Genomic DNA, 25988 nt, shown 5'->3' with positions numbered 1-25988 from the left:
GGTCAGAAGATGACATTTTTAAACGTATAAATTTTCCTGCATGTAGTTATGATTTTTTCCAGAAGTGCGACAAAATCAAACCTATATAAGTTGGGTATCATTTTAACTGTATGGACCTACAGAATAATAAGGTGTAATTTTTACCGAAATATGCACTGCGTAGGAACGGAAGCCCACAAAAGTTACAAAATGGTGTTTTTTCTTCGATTTTGTAGCACAATGATTTTTTTTCCCGTTTCGCCGTGAATTTTTAGGTAAATTGACTAATGTCACTGCAAAGTAGAATTGGCAACGCAAAAAATAAGCCATAATATGGATTTTTAGGTGGAAAATTGAAAAGTTAGGATTTTTAAAAGGTAAAGAGGAAAAAATGAAAGTGCAAAAATGTAAAAACCCTGAGTCCTTAAGGGATTAAAGGTAAGGAAGAAAAAATGAAAGTGTAAAAACCCCGGGTCCTTAAGAGGTTAAAAGTTTCAAAATTTATGTTTCCCCCAAAAATATTAATCCGTTGTGCCATACATTTTATGATAAGATGAAAGGTGTCCTTGCAAAGTACAATTGACCACGAATAAAGAAGTTAAAAAAACAAATTTTGGTCTGGTGCCTGATATTATATTGGGATGAGCCCATCCTGATGTAGACGTGACAGGAGTACTGGAGAATCCTCCCTCCCGAGAACACTTGAAGGCTGCGGCTCTTTGTTCCTCCTCACTGCACTTCCTCGTCATACGTGCTTTCCCCAGCATCCTGCATGTCAGCTCCCATCCCCCTCCCCTGACAGCCGCACACAGCCTACGTGCCGCCTCACAGCAGCTCGCATGTCAGCCAAGAGGCCCAGCACAGCCACTCAGGAGGGGAGGAGCCCGCCATCCCCCGCCATCCCCCGCCAACCAATCAGCTGCCGCCTAAATCGGGACTGTGACAGCGTTATCCAATCAGCTCGGGAGTGGGTGTGGACTTCAGGTGTTAGCGCTCCACGTGCAGCTTGTTTGAATACGTGCCGGGGGGCGTGGCATGGGCAGGCTCTGGATCTAGAAGAGTAGAGAGCGGAGGCGTCAGATCACTGTGAGGAGAAGATGCTGCAGCAGCAGGGAGACGAGGTGAGGGCTGCAGGCGGCATTACATGACTGATATACACATACATATATATATACACACATACATACATATATATATACACACATACATACATATATATATGCGCGCATTGTCACTAACCGTACACTTCTCTATCAGCTCTACAGCCTGAGCACGCTAATGGAGTGCGGGGGAGCAGTGAACTCCCCGGGGGATGACCTAGGGCAGACACCCGCACACCTGGCAGCACACGGGGGACAGGCCTTCTTCCTCCTCTGGCAGCTGCAGACAGGAGTGGACATCAACCAGCAGGTAGGTGGTCACACCTCTCCCCTATGGTGACTGATACAACGTGTTTAGGCTCAGTTCACACCTGTACGGTTTATTATGTTGTCCTGCTCCATTACAGAACATTACACACCAGATGCGAACAGCTTTAATGGGGTCTGGCAGGCTTCTGGCACAGTTTGGAGACCACAGCTCTAGCTGTTGCAATACTACAACTCCCAGCATGCACCAACAGCCGAAGGCTGTGCTGGAAGTTATGCAACTGCTAGAGCAGTGATCCCTAAACTGTGGACCTCCAGCTGTTTCAAAACTACAACTCCCAGAATATCCAAACAGCCAGGCTGTGCTGAAAGATGTGGTTATGCAACAACTAGAGCAGTGGTCCCTAAACTGTGGCCCCCAGCTGTTGCAAAACAACTCCCAGTTGTACTAATTGTCATACACTGCAGCCAACAGACACATTGTAGTCAGTAGAGACCATCAGGCATTGACCTGTGTGTGCAGATCTAGTGTAGTGCCCCTATCTCCATTATAATGAAGGCAGAACACCAGTGCCAGGAAGTTTAACACTTGTAAATTACTTCTATTAAAGTACTTCCAGTACTTAGCTGCTGTATGCTTCACAGGAAGTTCTTGTGTCTGACCACAGTGCTCTCTGCTGACACCACTGTCCATGTCAGGAACTGTCCAGAGTAGGAGCAAATCCCCATAGCAAACCGCTCCTGCTCTGGACAGTTCCTGACATGGACAGAGCTGTCGGACAGAAAATAAACTCTGAATACAACAGCTAAGTACTGGAAGGGTTAAGCTTTTTTTTTTTTAAATAGGAGTCATTTACAAATCTGTTTTGACTCTTAAGTCAACTGGTTCCAGCAAGTTAGAGTACCCCTTTAAGCATCCTCGGCGGCAAGCTCTAGCCCCCACCTTCCTGGATGTACACAAGTTACTGGCTGCTACACCAATCACCGACCACAGCAATGTCCCGCCTAAGCTGGTGATTGGCTGAGCGGGCAGTCAGAGCACGCCAGGGATGCAGTAGTCAGACCTCTGCACAGGAGATCACTGAGGGTCCCAGCGGTCATACCCCCTGTGATCCTGTGGATAGGGAACCAGTGTCTAAAACTTTCATTTCACTGGACTACCCCTTTAAGTTACATGAACGTAATGTACATTATTTCTAGGAAAGCTTTATTATATAGTAGACTTGGGTTTTAGGCTTTTCATCATAGTTAATAGGGCTGCATGATATATCGCAAAAGCAATCAAATTGCAACTTTTGCTTTTTGGGATATAGCAATACAGACCCCGGGAAAACATGTGACTATCTGCTCGGACCAGCTCCCATGTGCAGCAGGCAGGGGCGGCCAGAGCAGGTAAAAACTAATTTAAATACTAAGTCAGTGTTTCCCAACCAGGGCGCCTCCAGTTGTTGCAAAACAAACTCCCAGCATGCCCGGACAACCAAGTAGTAGTTTCACAACAGCTGGAGGCACTCTGGTAGGAAAACCGCTGAGCTAAGTAAAAGGGCACAAGGAGAGAAAAAACCTACTCCCGGTTCCTGCAGTCCAATGTCTAGTCTCCTTGCGGTCCAATGTCTCATCTCCATACAAGCAGTAGGACCTTTCCCTTTTCAGCCAATCACTGGCCACAGCGGTGTCACTTGTCAAGCCAGTGATTGGCTGATGGGGAAAGGTCTTTTTTTGGGTGCAATCACACTAGGTTTCCCTGATCCCGTGGAAGATTTAAAAACCGTCCGGGAAACCCAGTGTATTGCTGCAGTACAAAATGTGACATGGGAGCCCCCCTAATGGGGGGATTTATTTTGCATCGCATATCAAAATCACAATATTTAGGCCCATAATCGCACATTTTCCCCATATCGTGCAGCCTTAGTTATCATTTATTGCTATTTTCTTCTAGGATCTCTTTGGAGAAACCCTGATTCACAAAGCGGCCCGTTGTGGCAGTCTGGAGTGCCTCAGCGTTCTTGTGGCTCGTGACGCCAGACTGGAGTAAGTCTTTATGTGTATTGCCTGATCTGTTCATGGCCTAAGTTGTCTATAGAGAGTGGTCTTACCAACGTGAAAGGAGCATTTATTTATATATAATTTTTCTTGCGCTGCAGTGTTTGTAATAAGGAAGGATTCACCGCTGAAGCTCTGGCGCTGTCCGGTGGTTTTGAGGAATGTGCTAGATACCTGGAAGCTGTGAAACACACACAAGATATATTCTCCAGAGCGCACTCCTCCATGCAGGACTTTAAGGACACAACAGCCGGTACCAAGAGAGGACTGTGCAATGTATCTGCTGCTTATGGGAAGAGGAGACGGTCAGATGGTGAGTAGGACTGGTTTTTAGATTACATTTAGGCGGCTGAAGTAATAAAATAGACAAAGGTACTATAATATATAATAGAGGGAGCTGAAATGCCATTAAAAAAAATGGCTTGTCTTTATATAACTGCTGTAGAACAGGGTTTCCCAACCAGTGTGCCTCCAGCTGTTGCAAAACTACAACACCCAGCATGCCGGGAGTTGTAGTTTTGCAACAGCTGGAGGCACACTGGTTGGGAAACACTGCTTTAGAGAGATGAAGACGTGTAGTTCTACAAAGGTAAATTAGATTTAGTTGAACCATTGGTGTTATGGGTGTTTTAGACCTGGAAGATGCTAAAGGGTATAGAGTACTAATACTATTACAGTGATCTCCATTAAAGGGGTTCTCCCCTAGAATTTTATATGTACAGTGGTCCCTCAACATACGATGGTAATCCGTTCCAAACAGACCATCGTTTGTTGAAACCATCGTATGTTGAGGAATCCGTGCAAAGTATAGGACAGTGGTCTACAACCTGGGGACCTCCAGATGTTGCAAAACTACAACACCCAGCATGCCCGGACAGCCGTTGGCTGTCCGGGCATGCTGGGTGTTGTAGTTTTGCAACATCTGGAGGACCGCTGTTTTTTTTTAAAATCAACTGGTGGCAGAAAGTTAAACAGATTTGTAAATGACTTCAAAATCTTAATCCTTCTAGTACTTATCAGCTGCTGTATGCTCTACAGGAAGTTCTTTTTGAATTTATTTTCAGTCTGACCACAGTGCTCTATGCTGACACCTGCCTATTTTAGAAACTGTCCAGAGCAGGACAGGTTTGCTTATGAGGATTTGCTCCTAGTCTGGGCAGTTCCTAAACAGAAGAGTCAGCAGAGAGCACTGTGGTCAGACAAAGGAAATCCAAAAAGAAAACTTCCTCTGTAGTATACAGCAACTGATAAGTACTGGAAGAATTTTTAATTAGAAGTAATTTACAAATCTGTTTAACCTTCTGGAACCAGTTGATTTAAAATCTTTTTCCGAGTGGGGTGCCCCTTTTAATAACGAAAAAGCAGATCTGATCCACAAGTAATGACAGAAATTTATCTCTTTTTTTTACAGGTTTATTGTAGACTGACACAAGATTTCCATATGTTCTTGGAGTTAATATGCTTCTATGAGGAGCTCTAACCTACTGGTTTACATTAAGCTGGATTACACTACAGCCTCTGCTGGCAGGAGGCATCACACAGGATGTTATAGATGGACGGCTTTCCTCCCCTTGCTATAGTGGTTTTCATAGTTTTTCTACATTTTGTTTTTTAAATAAAAAAAAATATATATATGCAGAAGTTTTTGGTGTTTGTTTAATCTCTGAATTAACAAAACTAGCTCAAGCATGGTACAGTAGACAATAAAGCAAAAATTCTGACATGCCCAATATTGTTTGACTTAACACTTGCCAACAAAATAGCATTTAGGGTCCCTATTGGACAGTAGGGTAAGGGTACTTTCACAAGCTGTTTTGGTGGACAGATGTATAATTTTTGTTGTAATCCATTCCTAGTTTTGCCATCAGAACAGCACATGTCAAACCAGTCTAAGGCCAGATCACATAAGAGGTGCACTTGTGTCCTGACCTGAACATCCCTTTGGTCACACGCGGGAATATATCACTGTTTAAAGCTTTTTTTTCTCCCCCCCCATTTGCCTAGGCGTACGTCATGGGTACTTACCTCACATTTATCAAAGAGGTGTACATTCTTCATAAATAGCAAAGTACCTTAGAAGTAGACAAGTTCGTTAAAGGGGTATTCTGCCGCTAGACACTTTATCCTCTGGCTAGGGGATAACATGTCCAGAATACTGATTATCTCTGCCGCTGCACCCCAGTCATCAGTACTAGCAGTCACACCCCCTCCCATAGACCTGAATGGAGGGGGGCATGACATCACAATCACTGAAGCCCCATACTTCCGTAATGCAGCAAAGTCACAGTTGCAACATTTTGGGAGACTGGTTAAAAGTGCTATCGTAAATTTGCACTTCATAAATTCGCAACCACTGCTGTGCTACTTCTATGCACACACAAGTAAATCACAAGCAATTGGCTAAGCAGGCAGGTTTTGCACTGAGCTCTCATCTTGGAAGAAGACAGCTGTGGGGGGACCAGGGATAGATTAGTAATTTTATATATAAATTTTTTTTTTTCCTATTAGACAAAACCAGCAGTACTTTTTTTTTTTAATGTTAAAATACCCCTTTAATGCAATTCAAGGTGGTTTCTGGATTGTAGCAATATATAATTAATATCTCTGCTTTCCTGGTCATGTGATGATACCCCTGTGTTTCTGGACAGAACTGTACAAGCCATACTTCTGTGTGATCACATGACCTGGATAGTTTGACATCCTCTGGAAGTAACCACTGAAGACTGCTGATCACAAGCAGAGATCTTATACATTATAGCATCTGCTTACAAATTAATAATGCGTGGTCTAACTTTTTCTTATACAATGAATAAATGTTATACTGAATATGGAATCCCCCTTCCAGTCTTTATCTTGCAGCGCCGCATCAAAAATGTAGATAACAAAATCATTTAAAATAAGCTAAGAAACAAACAGTTCATCATTAAAAGACCACAGGTCGCTGCGGTAAACAGAGATTATAGTAAGCGTCTGCAGTCCAGAAATCTGTTCCCTTCCATCCACACCATCCCTTTGGGGAAAAAAAAAATAAAAGAAAATCAGCTTCTTCACAGCATATAGATTAAAAAAAATACCTCAAGGGTATGTTCACACACTGCAGACCTGCTGCAGAAAATGTACAGTGTTTCTGCACTAAAACAAATCAAAGTCTAAAATCAGTTGCAGATCCACAGTGTGTATGAACAAACCCTTAAAGCAGTGTTTCCCAAGCAGAGTGCCTCCAGCTGATGCAAAACTACAACTCCCAGCATGCCCGGACAGCCTTAGCCTGGAGGCACCCTGGTTGGGAAACACGGCCTTAAAAGTAATCTGTCACCCTCAACAGCAGAGGTGAACCACCAGCCCTGTTGCGCGTGCATGTACCCATAAACTAAAAATAAGTTCCATATATCATTTTAGTTGTCACTAATCTTTTCTGTTGGGACTCAAATCCTGCAATTATCCCATTGACTTAAAATTGGGTCACTCAGTTTTTCAAATTTATTTTATTTATATAGTATAATAGGTGGGTAAAGTTGTGGGTTGCATCTGTCTCATAATACCTTAAAGGGGTACTCTGGTGCTTAGACATCTTATCCCCTATCCAAAGGATAGGGGATAAGATGCCTGATCGCGGGGGTCCCACTGCTGGGGACTCCCGTGATCTTGCACGCGGCACCCAGTTTGTAATCAGTCCCCGGAACGTGTTCGCTCCGGGGATCTGATTACCAGCGACCACAGGGCCGACGACGTGTGACGTCACGCCTCCTCCCCCGTGTGACGTCACGCTCCGCCCCTCAATGCAAGCCTACGGGAGAGGGAGTGATAGCTGTCACGCCCCGTCCCATAGACTTTCATAAAGAGGCGGAGCGTGAGGTCACACGGGGGTGGAGGCGTGACGTCACACGTCGTCGGCCCTGTGGTCGCTGGTAATCAGACCCGGAGCGAACACGTTCCGGGGACTGATTACAAACGGGGTGCCAAGTGCAAGATCATGGGGGTCCAGAGCAGCGGGACTCCCGCGATCAGGCATCTTATTCCCTATCCTTTGGATAGGGGATAAGATATCTAAGCGCCGGAGAACCCCTTTAACCCCTTAAGGACGCAGGACGTAAATGTACGTCCTGGTGAGGTGGTATTTAACGCACCAGGACGTACATTTACGTCCTAAGCATAACCGCGGGCATCGGAGCGATGCCCGTGTCATGCGCGGCTGATCGCAGCCAGGGACCCGCCGGCAATGGCCGACGCCCGCGATCTCGCGGGCGTCCGCCATTAACCCCTCAGGTGCCGGGATCAATACAGATCCCGGCATCTGCGGCAGTTCGCGATTTAAATGAACGATCGGATCGCCCGCAGCACTGCTGCGGGGATCCGATCATTCATAACGCCGCACGGAGGTCCCCTCTCCTTCCTCCGTGCGGCTCCCGGCGTCTCCTGCTCTGGTCTGTGATCGAGCAGACCAGAGCAGGAGATGACCGATAATACTGATCTGTTCTATGTCCTATACATAGAACAGATCAGTATTAGCAATCATGGTATTGCTATGAATAGTCCCCTATGGGGACTATTCAAGTGTAAAAAAAAATGTAAAAAAATGTAAAAGTAAAAAAAAAGTGAAAAATCCCCTCCCCCAATAAAAAAGTAAAACGTCCGTTTTTTCCTATTTTACCCCCAAAAAGCGTAAAAAAAATTTTTTATAGACATATTTGGTATCGTCGCGTGCGTAAATGTCCGAACTATTAATAAAATGTTAATGATCCCGTACGGTGAACGGCGTGAACGAAAAAAAATAAAAAAAGTCCAAAATTCCTACTTTTTTAATACATTTTATTAAAAAAAAAATTATAAAAAATGTATTAAGTTTTTTATATGCAAATGTGGTATCAAAAAAAAGTACAGATCATGGCGCAAAAAATGAGCCCCCATACCGCCACTTATACGGAAAAATAAAAAGTTAGGTCATCAAAATAAAGGGATTATAAACGTACTAATTTGGTTAAAAAGTTTGATTTTTTTTAAGCGCAACAATAATATAAAAGTATATAATAATGGGTATCATTTTAATCGTATTGACCCTCAGAATAAAGCACACGTCGTTTTTACCATAAATTGTACGGCGTGAAAACAAAACCTTCCAAAATTAGCAAAATTGCGTTTTTCGTTTTAATTTCCCCACAAAAATAGTGTTTTTTGGTTGCGCCATACATTTTATGATATAATGAGTGATGTCATTACAAAGGACAACTTGTCGTGCAAAAAACAAGCCCTCATACTAGTCTGTGGATGAAAATATAAAAGAGTTATGATTTTTAGAAGGCGAGGAGGAAAAAATGAAAACGTAAAAATTAAATTGTCTGAGTCCTTAAGGCCAAAATGGGCTGAGTCCTTAAGGGGTTAAGAGAGGTTACATCCTGAAAAAAATGATGTCATAAACGAGAACAAAGAGCTGCTCTGTAAGAATAGCTCCCACTGTGTTAAACTTACGGAAGCCATTTAGTAGTTATCTGAAAGGTCCGCAGCAGGGTAAAATGCCTGTCTGGTCCTGGTATACCCCAGCAAAATCATCCTGCAATGATCAGCTGGTCATTGCAGTGTCTCCTGTCTAGGGATTGTTTGCATGTCACTGCTGTTTCGTGTTTTCAGAAGGACTGCATTGACAGTCTGTCAGTTGTGAGGGACTTTAAAGGGGTTCTCCGATGGAAAACACTTTTTTTTTTAAATCAACTGGTGCCAGAAAGTTAAACAGATTTGTAAATGACTTCTATTAAAAAATCTTTACTCTTCCAGTAGTTTTTAGCGGCTGTATGCTACAGAGGAAATTCTTCTCTTTTTGAATTTCTTTTTTTGTCTTGTCCACAGTGCTCTCTGCTGACACCTCTGTCCGTGTCTGGAACTGTCCAGAACAGCATAGGTTTGTAATGGGGATTTTCTCCTGCTCTGAACAGTTCCTGATACGGGCATCAGGTGTCAGCAGAAGTACTAAAAAGTACTGGAAGGGTAAAGAATTTTTAATAGAATTTACAAATCTGTTTAACTTTCCTGGCACCAGTTGATTTAAAAAATTGTTTTCCACCGGAGTACCCCTTTAATCTTGCTCTAGTAAGCATGTTCTAGTGGAATACTGCAAACTGTCCAATAAAGAAAACATGGGTAAATATGGCTGGTACAATAAGCACAAATTGCACTTACTGCATGAAAGGTGCTTTTTCCAGTTAGGGCTGGTACTATAATAGTTAGACTGTCCCATGCTCTTTATATATAGGTGCCAGTGGAGGACTGATCATAATAGAAAATATAGGAAAGGGTCCCAGATTCCAATTTCAAACAACTTTATATACTGAACTATAAACTGACAATCATCATACATCTTGAACCATACCTTTTCCACAATGGTTTGTAGATCTTCAGCTCCTTTGTAATGTGGATCTAAAATTAAGAATTTAATTTCTCCTGTTGTCTCACTCCAGTTTACTCCAAGAATTGTATGTGCCAATACTCCTCCCCCTGAGAAAAACAAAGGCGGGTGTTAAAAAGGGGTATTCCGGGGTTAACTAACTTAACTATCCTGCCCATTATGAATAATTATGCTAGTTGTACATTTACTTGCTATAGCGCTCTGGCTCTGCCGTGGATCTTCTTCTTTTTCTTCATTATATGGTCCCCCCCAGGTCTAGCGTTTCCTTTCAGGTCCTGATGACGTTTGTCTCACAATTCTTTGCGGCTCGAGGTGGCAGCTGCTATCAGGGTGCTTGGCTATTTCTTGTATTTCCTCACAAGCCATCCCCCCTGATGCTGTTTGCGATCCATCTGTACGTCCTGACGTGCTGGCGTTCCCTGCGCAGATTGCCGAGATCACGGGACGCCGGCACGTCAGGATGTACAGATGGACCGCAAACATCATAAGGGGGTGATGACAAACTGCTCAAGTGGCAAAGCCTGGCAAACATCCTTGCTTGTTCTCATCTTCAAGCCCCCCTAAGGAGGCATGCAAGGCTTTGTCACTTGAGCAGCTCTGTTCGACCACCTTGACACTTAGCTGAGAAATATAAAGGTGATTTCTTAAGTCTGGTAGCCACCATCAGTACAGAAAGATACAGTTTATTGCAGCTGCCCAATGGTGTCTACAGCTCTTAGCAACAACTACAACTGACAGATTCCCTTTAAAGGGTTACTCCGCCCCTGGCATCTTATTTTGGATAGGGGATAAGATGTTAGATCGCCGCGGTCCCGCTGCTGGGGACCCCGGGGATCGCTGCTGCAGCACCCCGCCATAATTACTGCGCAGAGCGAGTTCGCTCTGTGCGTAATGACGAGCGATACAGGGGCCAGAGCAGCGTGACATCATGGCTCCGCCCCTCATGACATCACGGCCCGTCCCCTTAATGAAAGTCTATGGCAGGGGGCGTGGTGGTCACCACGCCCCCTCCCATAGACTTGTATTGATGGGGGCAGGCCGTGATGTCACGAGGGGCGGAGCCGTGACGTAACGATGCTCCGGCCCCTGTATTTCCCGTCATTATGTGCAGAGCGATTTTGCTCTGCGCAGTAATGATAGCGGGGTACTGCAGCAGCGATCCCCGGGGTCCCCAGCAGCGGGACCCCGGCGATCTGACATCTTATCCCCTATCCTTTGGATAGGGGATAAGATGTCTAGGGGCGGAGTACCCCATTAAGGTACCAACAACACTTCTACTGCTTTACTCATGTCACTATATACACTTACCAATCATCACTGGCGTTCCTTCTGTCTGGAAGTGAGTAACAAGATCCCTCCCTCTGGATTCCAGTTCTGTACCCTGGCTGTGAAGGCAAAATATGGTCACTGGCACCAGTAATAATTATGGGGAAAAACCGGTCATCTGCTAATTAATTTTATGACCATTGGTTTACAAGTACTTATGTGTCATGTTATAGTTGAACAGAAAAGTATATTATTAAATATATGTCACACTAAACTGTATCCTATTATCTTCTGTTAAGATTTAACCTGAACATGAATAGTTGTTCTCTAAAAATTATTATCCTCTTATTTACATGCTTGCCTGGCTCATCTCCATATTTAAAAGGTGCCAGACACAACTCCAATCTTAAAATCTAGCTCCTTGTTATTTAGCTGAGCTATTACCTGTACAACAAAAGACTGATGTCTGATGGTTCTCATATGACCAACTTAAAGAGAACTGTCAAGCGAAGTGACCAATGCAGGCTGTACCTATATACAGTCATGGCCGTAAATGTTGGCACCCCTGAAATTTTTCGAGAAAATGAAGTATTTCTCACAGAAAAGGATTGCAGTAACACATGTTTTGCTATACACATGTTTATTCTCTTTGTGTGTATTGGAACTAAACCAAAAAAGGGAGAAAAAAAGCAAATTGGACATAATGTCACATCAAACTCCAAAAACATGGGCTGGACAAAATTACTGGCACCCTTTCCAATTTGTGGATAAATAAGATTGTTTCAAGCATGTGATGCTCCTTTTAACTCACCTGGGGCAAGTAACAGGTGTGGGCAATATAAAAATCACACCTGAGAGCAGATAAAAAAAAGGAGAGAAGTTCACTTAGTCTTTGCATTGTGTGTCTGTGTGTGCCACACTAAGCATGGACAACAGAAAGAAGAGAACTGTCTGTGGACTTGAGAACCAAAATTGTGGAAAAATATCAACAATCTCAAGGTTACAAGTCCATCTCCAGAGATCTAGATTTGCCTTTGTCCATGGTGTGCAACATTTTCAAGAAGTTTGTAACTCATGGCACTGTAGGTAATCTCCGGGGCGTTGATGGAAGAGAAAAATTTATGAAAGGTGTCAACGCAGTATAGTCTGAATGGTAGATAAGCAGCCCCAAACAAGTTCCAAAGATATTAAAGCTGTCCTGCAGGCTCAGGGAGCAGTGTCAGCGCGAACTATCCGTCGACATTTAAATGAAATGAAACGCTATGGTAGGAGGACCCCACTGCTGACACAGAGACATAAAAAAGCAAAACTACATTTTGCCAAACTGAACTTTAAGTCAAAATCCTTCTGGGAAAACATTGTGGACAGATGAGACCAAGATATAGAGCTTTTTGGTAAAGCACATCATTCTACTGTTTACTGAAAACGGAATGAGGCATACAAAGATAAGAACACAGAACCTACAGTGAAATATGGTGGAGGTTCAATTATGTTTTGGGGTTGTTTTGCTGCCTCTGGCACTGGGAGCCCAACGGATTTTGGGTCGCACTGTACAGCCCAGTGTCAGAAAGCTGGGTTTGCGTCCGAGATCTTGGGTTTTCCAGCAGGACAATGACCCCAAACATATGTCAAAAAGCACTCAGAAATGGATGGCAACAAAGCGCTGGAGAGTTCTGAAGTGGCAATCAATGAGTCCAGATCTAAATCCCATTGAACACCTGTGGAGAGATATTAAAATTGCTGTTGGGAAAAGGCCCTTCCAATAAGAGACCTGGAGCAGTTTGCAAAGGAAGAGTGGTCCAACATTCCGGCTGAGAGGTGTAAGAAGCTTATTGATGGTTATAGGAAGCGACTTATTTCAGTTATTTTTTTCCAAAGGGTATGCAACCAAATTTAAGGGTGCCAATAATTTTGTCCAATCCATTTTTGGAGTTTGGTGTGACATTGGCTGGCATTTATCATTGTAGGTGTAAGTGAAGCATTTTTCTACACCTTTTTTTGTGTGTGCTGGTAATGTGTAGGAGCACCAGATTTATTAAATGGTCACAGAGCATTTGATAAATTTTGTGCAGGTAAACATTTTCTGAAATTTTTCTCTTCACATACACCAAAAAGCTAAGCTAAATCTGGGCTGGTGTAGTTTTAGAGACTTTTCAAGGGCTTTGCGCCTTTTTTGCACCTTTTCACAAAAAGGCGCAGCTCATAAAAACCCTTCCATATCATGTGAATTGCTAAAATCAGGGGATTGCAACTCAAAATCAGCAGAAATGTGTAAACCAAAAGGCGCAAATAAACCCTGCTTGTGCCTTTTTTTGCGCCTTTTCTAGACACAAAAAAACCAGTCTAAAGACAATGATAAATGTTGGCCAATATGTCCAATTAGCTTTTTTCCTCCCTTTTTGGTTTAGTTTCAATACACACAAAGGGAATAAACATGTGTATAGCAAAACATGTGTCACTGCAATCCTTTTCTGTGAGAAATACTTCATTTTCTAGAAAAATTTCAGGGGTGCCAACATTTACGGCCATGACTGTAGGTGTAGAGGAAAAGTAGTGCAGTTACCTACAGCAACCAGAGTGCTTGTTTTATTTTTCAAAATGAAAGATGCTATCTAATTCTCTATTCTCTGTTCCTCTGCACAGGTTTAAAATTAATCCTCCCATAATCCTTATCGTCCAACTAACTACATACCTGTTAAGGAGTATGTGTATATGGCCATAGTTTGCATCAGTCAATGAATCTGATGCTCTAAGAATGTGCAGGTATCTGGCCTACCTGAAAGGGCTTTCTAGTTTTCTGTATACTGAATTTATACTTTGTATACTATATATTCCTCTCTGCTGTGAGTCATGTTTATATCCAGAGGCTGGAAATGTACAGAATTATTCTCACAGCTGAAATTTTGCAACAACTGTATCCGGATATTTCTCAGCCAACTAAATACAGTGATCTCTCAACTTACAATGGCCTCAACATACAATAGTTTCAACATACAATGTTTTTTTCTGGACCATTGTAACTTGAAACCAGACTCAACATACAATGCTACGGACAGTCTAGATCTGTGAAACGGGTCACAACTGGAGGAACTGACCAATCAGAATGGGCATTTTACTGGTAAATCGCCTCTATTACTGAAGTGCATGCACTGACTGGCTATCTGGTAGCGCCCCCTACAGTACAGGGAGGAACTACAAGTTCTGTACTACTCCTTACCTGTGCAAGGGTTAGCTGCTCCTTTGGACACCAAGTAAGGGCGGCTCCATTTGGGACACTGTATAGGACCCTGAAGAAGCTCCTGTCCTCTACATAAACCATTGTTTCCCAACCAGGGTGCCTCCAGCTGTTGCAAAACTACAACTCCCAGCATGCTGGGAATTGCAGTTTTGCAACAGCTGGAGGCACCCTGGTTGGGAAACACTGACATAGACAATGATTACAGCTCCCAGCAGATCTTTCTTACTTTTATATGTAAGGATTTGCTTTATCTATATTAGTTATCACTTTTTCCTATTTTTGGATGACATTTTGGTGCCTTTAGAACCAATTACCAGGTTTCCATAGAGTTATGGTCTCAACATACAATGGTTTCAACATACAATGGTCGTCCCAGAACCAATTAATATTGTAACTTGAGGGACCACTGTATATCAGAATACAGATTGATATAATTTATCTACATAAATGGATTGTAGAAATTTACCAGCACAGGAGAGGGATCTGTCCTGCCGATACCTCACAGAAGACTGCTAAGGGTATGTGCACACTCTCTTGAGAAACGTCAGGGTGCACGTATTTTGGTTCAATGCCCTCTCATCCTACTCTAACTGTTTTGATAGCACTGACTTCTATTACACACCGTTCAGGACAAGCCTGACACCAGCTTAACATTATCAGACAGTATGTTGTCGACAAGGGAAGGGGTCATGCCTGTCAGCATGTAACAGTGACACACGTACCGCTATCAGCACCTTGTTACTGTGTCCATAATTAATGGACGCTCCTCTGGCTGTTGTAGTAGAGACGTGATCGGCTCTCCAGCCAATAACCTTGGAGGCATATTAATCATAGTCGCTCGGTATGGAGTGATAGAGCTTAAGCTACTCTGTGGCTGTTGATTTTATTCACGGCAGTGTTCCTAGCCATACAGGCTGTTACATGGTAGCTGCCGTTACACTATAAGGAGACGGGCAGCTGGCCGCACCATAGACTTGCATAGCAGCGACATGATTTGCTCTCCTAAAATTATTCTGTGATCTTGACAGCTCAATTTAGATCATGAGCCCATGCTCCTAACAGAAAAAACCTTCTAAACACGGTCAGACTACTGTGGCGATTCCCACAGTAACAGTCCTTTTAGCAGTTTTTCTATAAAGTGCGATATGGAGAGCTAATCAGACAAACCTGTAACATCAACAAGTGTGCAATACTGGAATGCCACACTATCAATATCCCCCAATCCATGAGCAGATGCGTACGCCTGTTAAGGCTGAGTTTGTGGAAGGGGCGTGAGAGTATATAACCCCCCCCCCCCCCTGCATACAGGTCAGGGCGTGTCCGGCGTTTGGCGATGCCAGCTGGTTTGTGCAGCTGCGATTTGGGCGTGCATTTGAAATTCATGCCAGTTGTAAGCTCTGGTGCCCACCCTCTCTGCTGGAGCCTCGCTGTCCGGAGCGTTGTATGAACAGTATGGTCATGAGTGGCCGCCCATTGGTTTCCTCTGGGCGGAAAACTAGGCGGAACGGCTCGGTCAGGGGATTGCCACACGCTGACTGTTGGCTCCTCTCTCAAGCCGGTAGTCAGCAGGTGACATTCATGGCAGCGAGTGGGTAAGTGAGCCAATGGCTGCGGGCTGGCTGCCCACAGCGATAGCTTCGTGAGGACTGGCTGGTCCCGTCGGTTGTTCCAGCAAGCTTCCTGGGGTTAGTCACTTCTGGCTCTTGATGTTTTGCATCCTGTAAGTCAGTCAAGGGAGCATGAGGCTGCGGCAGTGGCTGCTGTGGGGTCCGCTGGGTTACGTGATCCGGCCGGGTGCACTCCAGGTCATGTGACCATCAGCAGGAGCTCACAAGTATTATGATTCACACTAGCAATAGTTTCCTTTTCCTCAGGGATCACTAAATGTTAGACTAATCAGGGACACTCCGCTATTGTTATCAGTTGATACCCATATTGCAGACAATTTTGGGCTACTGAGATTACATTGTGGATAATGAGCTATTCTACACTTTGTACTATTGCTCCACTTCTGTTAGCAGGTATATTGCAATGGAGACATGCGCCCAGCGCATTTATACTGCACGTACGCTCATAGCATTAATGCTGCTCGTACGCTCAAAGCATTTATACTGCTTGTACACTCACAGCATTTATACGGTACGTAAGCTCATAGTATTTATATTGCATTTACACTTATAGCATTTATACTGCACATACGCTCATAGCATTTATACTGCAAGTACACGCGCTGCATTCATACTGCTCGTACGTTCATAGTTTTATACTGCACATATGTTCATAGCAGTTATTCTGTTTGTACACACATCGCGTTTATTCTGCACGTAGACTCACATTTATTCTGCATATACGTTAATAGCAGTTCTACTGCACTTTGTTCATAGTATTCATACTGCATTTACACCCATAGCATGATACTGCACATATGCTAATAGCAGTTATACTATTCGCATGCCTATCACGTTTATACTGCACGTACACTTCAGCACTTACACTGCTCGTACGCTCTCAGCATTCATTCTGCATTTACACTTAAAGCATTTATACTACACATTGCTCATAGTATTCATTATACTGCACATATGCGCATAGAATTTATACTGCTCTTACACTCAGTATTTTTACTGCACTTATGTTCACAGTATCTGTACTGCACTTACGCTCATAGCATTAACACTGCACTTATGCTCATAGCACTTATACGGCATTCACGTTCGTAGCATTTATATGGCACATACACTCACAGCATTTATATTGCTTTAACGCTCTCAGCATGTATACTGCATATATATTCACAGCTTTTATACTGCACTTACGCTCACAGCATTTATACTGCACACTCTATGCTCATAGCTATTATACTACACTATGCTCATAGCATTTATATTGCACTACACAATTTATATTGCACATGCTTATAGCATTTATGCTGCACTTATTGCTCACAGCATTTATACTGCACTACTCTCATATTGCACACGGTATGCTCAGCTTTTATACTACACTATGCTCATAGCATTTATACTGCACTACACTCATATCATTTATATTGCACATGCTTATAGCATTTATACTGCACTTATTGCTCATAGCATTTATACTGCACATACGCCTATAGCATTTTTCTGCACACAAGCCCATAAGCCATTTGTACTGTATGTACACTCATAGCACTATACTACACGGACATTCATAGATTTATACGCCACATACGCTCTTGAAAATGCATTCATAGCTTGTATATCGCACATACGCCCACAGCAGTTCTTGGGCTATAGTGTGGTTGTACATAAGTGCATAGTTTTATACTATCAATGCAATACGTATAGGGAAGCTCCGCTAATGAGTCAATACACTGGGGTGCAAAGAGAATGTATAACAAACCATATAAGAAAAACTCACCCCAAACTGTATTGCACATGCCCACCCAAAAAAAAACTTGAATAGTACGAAACAAATTACACATTGTCTTTTCTATCCCCTTTTTTTTTTTTGTTTGAACATGTTGTCTGCACTCTTCCCCACCCCCTCAGCCCAACCCTATATAAGTAGTAGTTAGCTACACAAGGGCCTTTTCTTTCCTGGCAGCCTCCCAGTTTGACTGGGAGAGCATGGTAAGTGTGCTATAACATCCTGTTCACACTGGTGTGGTGCTGTGCGGCGTCCATTGCTGCCGTGGCACCGTGTCTGCGGGCGGGTGCGACCCATGGACTGGTTTGAGTGGAGTTGGGGCCGCTCTGCCAGTGGGTCGTTCCCCCTGTGGGCACTGGTGTCGCGGCGGTGGTGGTCGCCGCCCAGTGCTACGCCATTTTATGCTAGGGACGTTAGGGACCCACTCTAAACAGGTGGCCTTGACGTGGCGAGTGGGCTTGTACTTTTTGATCAAAACGTATATACTAACAACCTGTTAGATTTTGAAATTATGCTGAGAAGCAATTGGATCATTGTGCAAGATTGTAGATGTGCACCATGTCTGTTTTCTACTTGAGTACACAAATTACATATTTATTAAATAGCCATCACATACAAAACAAACATCTAAAATCAATTTAAAAGGTGCCCTGTACCAGGGACACCAGGACAAACACTGGAGGGGGCCAGACGCTCTCCCTCCTGGAGCACGGCAGTAGTACAAAATATAATGAACACCCCCACAATGGAACAAATTAATACAGACAATAATCACATATGGAAGGAGGGGCAAAACCAGTAATGCATGTATGTCCCCTAGCCACCTGTATCAGCATATGCACTGTCCAAACTCAAAATAATGAAATAATTGACACCTAGGTGTACACTGGCAGTGTGTGCATGAGGTCCATCCTGACATGAAAGAATCTGTGTGTGAATAAAGGTCCGTGCAGTGTGGTGAATAAGAAGGGGAGTAAGCCCAAGCTCGAGGACTGGAGGACAGGAGTCCATCTCTCCTCCATACACGTGGGTAAGTGCTTCCGGTACGAGCATATCATTTCTGTGGGATCAAATGCCCTCACTTCTGGTACACATCTCCACAATCCCGCAATAAAATAGTTATTAACTGTTTCCTGATGATTGACCTTATAATAGTATGATAGAAGCCCAAAATAAAACATACAAAACAACGTAGTCCATCATACCATATCACATGACACATGGATCCTCCCTCAATGCTGTTCTACGTCCAACCAGTCTTATACAGGGATCCCCACAGCGCATGTCCCTCGTGCATACAAGGCGCAGGCGCTCCATAAAACCGGCTTTTGTATTATGCGCATGCGCTGAGGAGAACACGGCCACTTTAAGTAGGGGCAGGAATAGATATGGAATGAGCATAATTAACCAGGATGTGCTTTTAAACTGATCCATAAACTTATACCCAAACACAGTTACTTTCCCAATTGTAAGTGGTAGATAAATTGAATACTCTAACTATTACATCCGTCCATAAATCATATAATAAATAATAATGATGATGACAAATGTGCACCAACAGTTCTAGAAACACCTGTTCCACAAGTACTATAAAATGAGTTACCCTGTATAAATGTGCAAATAGTGTGAAGTAAATGTGCACGTACATAAAGCAAAATAAAAGTACACGAGTGCATAAAGTTAAACAAGTGCATAAAATACACCAGTGAAATACCATTCAAGTCATTTTTTTTTAGTCACAAGCTCATAGCTTTTATGCCGGAAATAAATAGATTTTTATGCCTACCGTAAAATCTCTTGGAGGATCCATTGGGGGACACAGAGACCGTGGGTATATGCTGCTGCCACTAGGAGGCTTGAGACTAGTCAACAAAAGAAAGTCGGTCCCTCTCAGCAGGATATACCCCGCCTAGTGACTGAGCAATCAGTTTAGTCCCAAAGCAGTAGGAGAGGACTGACAGGTAAAGATAAATCAGTAACTGTCCGAGGAAGCCACAGACAAATTAACTGAACCAACCCTCGAACAGGTAACTGAACCAAGTACACCAGAACAAATGGGTGGGTGCTGTGTCCCCCAATGGATCCTCCGAGAAAGAGATTTTACGGTAAGCGTAAAAGTCTACTTTTCTTGTTCGGCTCCATTGAGGGACACAGAGACCATGGGACGTACCAAAGCAGTCCCCGGCGTGGGAAAAAACTCAAGTAACTCAGGTGGAAGGCTGGGCCACAGCTGCCTGCAACACCTTGCGACCCAAACCAGCATCAGTAGATGCCAAGGTATGCACCTGGTAAAATTTCGTGAACGTGTGCAAGGACGACCAGGTTGCCGCCTTACAGATTTGGACGTTCAAAGCCCTGTTGCGAAGAGCCCAGGAAGCCCCGACATAACGAGTATAATGAGCTGAGACCGGAAGGGAGGAGTCTTCTCCTTGCAGCGGTAAGCTTCCGAGATAGCAGAACGGATCCACCGCGAAAAAGCAGAAAGAAAGTCACACTGGAGAAAGGAAGAGGTAAATCCGAATGGCCTGGCCCATACCACATCAGGACCATGAAGCAAACATTCCCTGGGATGGGACGGAGCTGGACAAAAGGACTATATCCTTGTTGAGGTGAGTCACCACAGAACAGGAAACCCGCGTCAGGTCGAAAATAGACAGAGAGGGAACAAACCCATTTGGGGGGTGGGGGGGGGGGGGGAAGCAGAGCCCACAGAATGACCCTAAATAATGTGAAAAACAGGAAAAAAATATGACCTGCACCACTGTTTCTGTCCCCTAGATTCAGAATGGCCGAGCAGGAAACTGTCCCCAGAATGAATAAAAAGGAGTTGGCCCAAAACAGGGGAGCTACAGAGGTTGAGATAGATTCCTGGAAAAAAAGAGGGAGGGAGAAGGGATACTCACCTTGTCCTGAGAAAACTTACCTATAAAGTCTTCAGCCAGATATTATACACTTGCATCACGCCGGGCTGAAACAGCAAGACAAACAGGGAAGGTAGGGGGAGCCGGACTCAAAAGGTACAACCCCAAGTGCTGACTGGTGGCAAGAAGGGGTAGACAGCACATAACTTGGGGAAACAGTGAACACTATGCTCCTGAGACCCCACCTAAAGAGAGAGAAATAAAACGACCAGGTCTGAAGAACTCCAGACCAGTGTCTGCCTCCTATGGACACTAAGCTAAAACTGACAGCTCAGAGTCTGTAGGCGGGGTATATCCTCCTGGGAGGGGCAGACTTTCTTTTGTTGCCTAGTGTCAAGCCTCCTAGTGGCAGCAGCATATACCCATGGTCTGTGTGTCCCTCAATGAAGCCGAACGAGAAATATTCATAGCTTTATAAAGTACTCATGCTCATAGCAGTCAGTTCATACGCCAATAACATATTAGTCATGTGCTAGCAGCATATGGTACATACGATCGTAGTATTTAGACTGCACATACATTTATAGGGTTCATATGGTGCTCATGCATCTATACTGTACATACGCTCGTAGCATTTACTACACATACGTTTGTTAGAATTCATACGGTACATATGCTCATAGCATTAAAAAAAAAACGTTCATAGCATTGTTAGTGTGAAATGTTCTTGGTAACATGCACGGGATGCAAACGCTCATAGAATTACAGTACCATATTTTGATAATGTTTTCCTTCATTACATCCATAGTACGCATACGGTGCATTAGCATTTGCAGCATCTTCACGTTCATAGTATATACCGTATTTACGATATAGCGTAGAATGTGCGTGTGTTCAAATTTATAATGTGCGGCATAGAGGATTTCCGCGTTTAGATTATTATAACTGATTGCAGGGTGAGGCTGTTATGCGTGCCACAACTGCAGGGAAGGCACTGCGTAATTGTTACTGACACATTTAGCGCTATAAATTCACGACCCATAGGCAGTAATATACTGTTATGCCTGCCGCATCTGCAGGGGGATGCACTGTGTAATTATTGTTAATTACATATTTAGAGCATAATATCACGACCCATGGACGGTAGTATACCAGTTATGCCTGCCACGTCTGCAGGGGGATGCACTGCGCATTGTTGTTACTGACACCACTGCAGAGCAATAATATTATGACTTTTATGCGGTAGTTTACCTATTGTGTCTGCCTTGTCTTCAGGGGGATGTCCAGCACAATTATAGTTACTGACACGTTTCAGAGCAATAATATAACGTCCTGTGTACTATGCCTGCTACGTCTGCAGGGAGATGCATTATGTATTTGCTACTGACACGTTTTCAGAGCAATACTATAAAGGGTCTTAGGAGGCAGTATTCCCGTTGTGCCTGCCACGTCTGCAGGGGGATGTACTGTGTAATTATTATTACTGACACATCTTCAGAGTAATAATATGACTCATAGGAGGTAGCATACCTGTTATGCCTGCCACGTCTGCATGGTCAAGCACTGCGTAATTATTGTTACTGACAAGTATTCAGAGCAATAATATAACGGATAGGAGATGGTAGGGTGTCAAAAGACATTGTTTAGGCTTTTTGGCCCCTTATGGGCAGGGCCCTGCAAGAGGTTATAGCGTCCTACTATCATGTTAAGTATCATCAATTGTACAGGTACAGATACAACATTTACAGCCCGTGGAACAGATGTTACACAGGCTTTTGTACGCCCGACACCTCAATGCGGAGGGTACATTAATATGTGGTTTCAGGTATTCTATTCTTCAAGGTCGTGTGTTTGGATGAGGTAAGTGTTAATTGGTTTTCTGATTACTGCCAGGATTTTTGGCCCTCTATAGGTGTGCCCACGGTCGCGGTTTTGGGCACATTTCTGACCGCTGTAAGTATGTTATCATTATTCCTGTTATTGTTATATTCAATGGTATTGGTATTATTATTGGTATCATTTGTAGTGTTATAGCTATGAGTATTATTATTGTCATTACTGGTATCATTATTACTGTTATTATTATGATCATTCTTATTACTGCCATCATTATGGTTACCGTTATTACTGTAATCATTACTGTGGTTATCGTTCTAACTGTTCTCATTATCACTGTATCCTTATTACAGTTTATCGTTATTACCATTAGAGATGAGCGAAGTTACAGTGATTCGATTCGTCACAAACTTCTCGGCTCGGCAGTTGCTGACTTTACCCTGCATAAATGAGTTCAGCTTTCAGGTGATTCCGTTGGGTTGGAGACTCTCTCGTAGGACTGTCTCTACCTTTAACAGCCCTCCGGAGCACCTGAAAGCTGAACTCATTTATGCAGGATAAAGTCAGCAACTGTCGAGCCGAGAAGTTTGTGACGAATCGAATCAATGTAACTTCGCTTATCTCTAATTACAGTTATTGTGTGTTATTGTAGTGATTAGTCGCAGGCAGCTGGTCACATTGTAGCCTCGACCACAAATATATTTTCATTGCCTTTAGTCTAGTTTAGAAACTGCCTTACAGTTTTGTGATTACCTGTATAATTACTGTGTTCTAAGGGTTAAATATGGGAATGCAATTGGATGACCACAGAAATGGTGGTGAGGAAGCATATTTTTGGATGAGGAATAGGGCAATGTAATTTTTAAATTATTTTCTATATAGGGAGTCTATTCTAAGCTTCAGTTTTAGTTTATTCACACTACTTAAATATATCTCATTCCATTTACTGGGAAATTGGTCCTTTTGTCTGGTAATACAGACTTGTTAATACACACAGCAAAACATGTCACTTCTGTTTCAAGTAGTTCCCAATCTCCCATTAAAGTTAACAGGAGCAGGGTTTTTACAGTAACCAAATTGGCACAAACCATGCTGTTACTGGAGTAAAATCTACGAGAATTATTTTTGGCTATTATGGGTTTTCAGTCTCCATACATTCTGCTATAGGTGACCTCAGTGCTAACTTTACACTAAGAAAAAGAACTGTATTTCTGACACGTACTTGACAAACATGATTTTTGATGTGACACCGAGCAGCTGGTTAAGCACCAGCTGTACCTCTATGGAGCCGATCCACTGCCGAGATCCAACAAAGCTGGAAGGTTTGTCTCCGACATCAACCAGAGCCTAGGAAATAAAGATTACATCTGTCAACATAAATAGGAATTTCCAGACATGAAACCAGACTGTATTTCATGCCACATGGGCAATGCTTCCATCATTTTACTACTCCACTTACTATACTATAGGTTTGTGCACCTATTAGCCCAGATTTATCAAAATGTGTGGGAGAAATACTGGAGAGTTTTTGCCCAGAACAACTAATCACAGCTCAGCTCTTTTATATCTTAACAAGCGTAAAGTGAAAGCTGAGCAGTGATTGGTTGTTATGGGCAAAAACTCTCCAGTATTTCTCCCACACATTTTGATAAATCAGGTCCATAGACTTCTACTTAAAGTTATTAAAGGGGTATTCCGGGCAAAAACATCTTACCCCTTATCGAAAGGATAGGGGATAAGATGTCTGATCGCGGGGGGCCCACCGCTGGGATCCCCCGCGATCTCCCTGCAGCAGCCCGTTTTCTGAAGTTTCGGAAACCTCCGGGCTTCCGAGATGGGGACGTGCCGCCACGCCCCCTCCATTCATTTCTATGGGAGGGGGCATAACGGCCACAACGCCCCCTCCCATAGACATGAATGGAGGGGTCGTGGCGTGATGTCATGTCGCCGTCTCTGAAGCCCGGAGGTTTCCGAGACTTCAGACGCAGCTACGCATAGAATGTGGGCTGCTGCAGGGAGATAGCGGGGGGTCCCAGCGGCGGGCCCCCCGTGATCAGACATTTTTCCCCTATCCTTTCGAAAGGGGATAAGATGTTTTTGCCCAGAATAACCCTTTAATGATAGATGGGATGCTGATATGAGAATCCACCTTTTACTGTACTAGGTCAGAAATTAACGATTCATCTATATGGTTCTAATATACATGTCCCTTTTCCTTTACAATATATTTCTTACTGTGGCCTATATAAAAAATACAGAATTTCAAATTAATAATATTGTTAAAAGGGGTACTCGGGTGAAAAACTATTTTATTTTAATTTTTTTAAATCAACTGGTGCCAGGAAGTTTAACAGTACTTCTCAGCTGATTTATGGTCTTTTTTTTTTTAAATTTATTTTATGCATGACCACAGTGCTCTCTGCTGACACCTCTGTCCATGTCAGGAAGAGCAGGAGGAAATCCCTGTAGCAAACCTATCCTGCTCTGGACAGTTCCTGACAAGGACAGAGGTGTCAGCAAAGAGCACTGTGGTCAGACAAAAGAAATTCAAAATCTAGGACACATCTTAAAGCTGAAGAAGTCCTATGGAGGACTTGAAACGCGTCCAGCTCCGCTACCAACGCCACATATATCCAGCCTCTATATTGGAATACAGCTATTGCGCTTATACGGCATCCGCTAAGCCCCAGGCATTGCCACGGCCATGAGGACGCCACATACCCTCTGACCGCATCAGGGTTTACCTATACAGCCTCAAAAAAACTGGATCTTTCATTATTGCTGTAACTTCTGAGTCTCTATCAGCATATGCCACACATAATAGGACCGTGAATTTGAACATTATCTCTGCGCATTCTACGCGATTTGGAAAAATTCACGGCTCATTGAAGCGCTGCAGTCCCCATCATTGCGGCCCACTATCACCGCTATCCATGTGAGACGGCCGAGTCTCTAAGCGGCGATCTATCCTTCAGCCCTTCAGTACTGCAAGTATATTTAACATTGCTGCTGTTTGCTACATTGTTACCATGCAATAATTGTTACATTGTTGCCAACGGATACCACTCATTCTACAAACAGCGCATTGAACAGTACAATTCTGCACTTTACATATTCGTTTCTATTCAAAAGACACGTGCACCACTATTTTATTCTTACAGGCTGGAATATCCACAGACATGTGGCTTTTATATTGATTGTATTTTATTACATATTTTTATATTATAACGTATTTTATGCTATGTAATTTTATAATTTATTAAATTGTATTTGGTTTCCCGCTGACCCACAAGGGCCCTGTGCGTCACGGAGCACATTACATATTTTAAACCATTAGTTAATAAATGTCTATCCAGTATTCAAGATCCTGAGCCTCCATTTTCCTTTTAATCACTTTGAGTTTCAGACACCGTGGTATGGGTGACATTTGAGTTGCTCGGATCAATGTAACTAGCAGATAGGAGCCTCTCCTATTTTCTATAGATTAATTTACAAATCTGTTTAACTTTCTCTCACCAGTTGATTAAAAAAAAAAAAAAAAAAAAAATGTTTTTCACCGGAGTACCCCTTTATCATTACTCAAGCAGAGG

At 43.2% G+C, this 25988-nt stretch overlaps 2 protein-coding genes across 3 annotated transcripts in view; one reads left to right on the top strand and one right to left on the bottom strand.

Annotated features, from left to right (window-relative positions):
* The first annotated feature begins 894 nt into the window (after positions 1 to 894).
* ANKRD37 (ankyrin repeat domain 37) lies at positions 895 to 4939 on the top strand. Its single transcript, XM_056559886.1, has 5 exons — positions 895 to 1100; positions 1237 to 1389; positions 3286 to 3377; positions 3491 to 3702; positions 4801 to 4939. Exons 1-5 carry the CDS (start codon positions 1077 to 1079, stop codon positions 4809 to 4811), a joined length of 492 nt encoding a protein of 163 aa, XP_056415861.1. The 5' UTR covers positions 895 to 1076; the 3' UTR covers positions 4812 to 4939.
* UFSP2 (UFM1 specific peptidase 2) overlaps positions 4830 to 25988 on the bottom strand; it is a 66873-nt gene continuing 45714 nt past the window's right edge. For both annotated transcript variants that reach the window (XM_056559840.1, XM_056559843.1), the window contains exons 9-12: positions 23621 to 23745; positions 11095 to 11171; positions 9751 to 9875; positions 4830 to 6399 (exon numbers count right to left, since the gene is read on the bottom strand). In XM_056559840.1, the coding sequence (XP_056415815.1) occupies positions 6313 to 6399; positions 9751 to 9875; positions 11095 to 11171; positions 23621 to 23745 (414 nt within the window). In that variant the 3' untranslated portion in view covers positions 4830 to 6312. The remainder of the gene's footprint in view (positions 6400 to 9750; positions 9876 to 11094; positions 11172 to 23620; positions 23746 to 25988) is intronic.

This window comes from Hyla sarda, chromosome 1 (assembly GCF_029499605.1).
Source record: "Hyla sarda isolate aHylSar1 chromosome 1, aHylSar1.hap1, whole genome shotgun sequence".
Lineage (NCBI taxonomy): Eukaryota > Metazoa > Chordata > Amphibia > Anura > Hylidae > Hyla > Hyla sarda.
The sequence above is the reverse complement of the archived record's forward strand: the minus strand, read 5'-3'. Positions and strand labels throughout refer to the sequence as shown.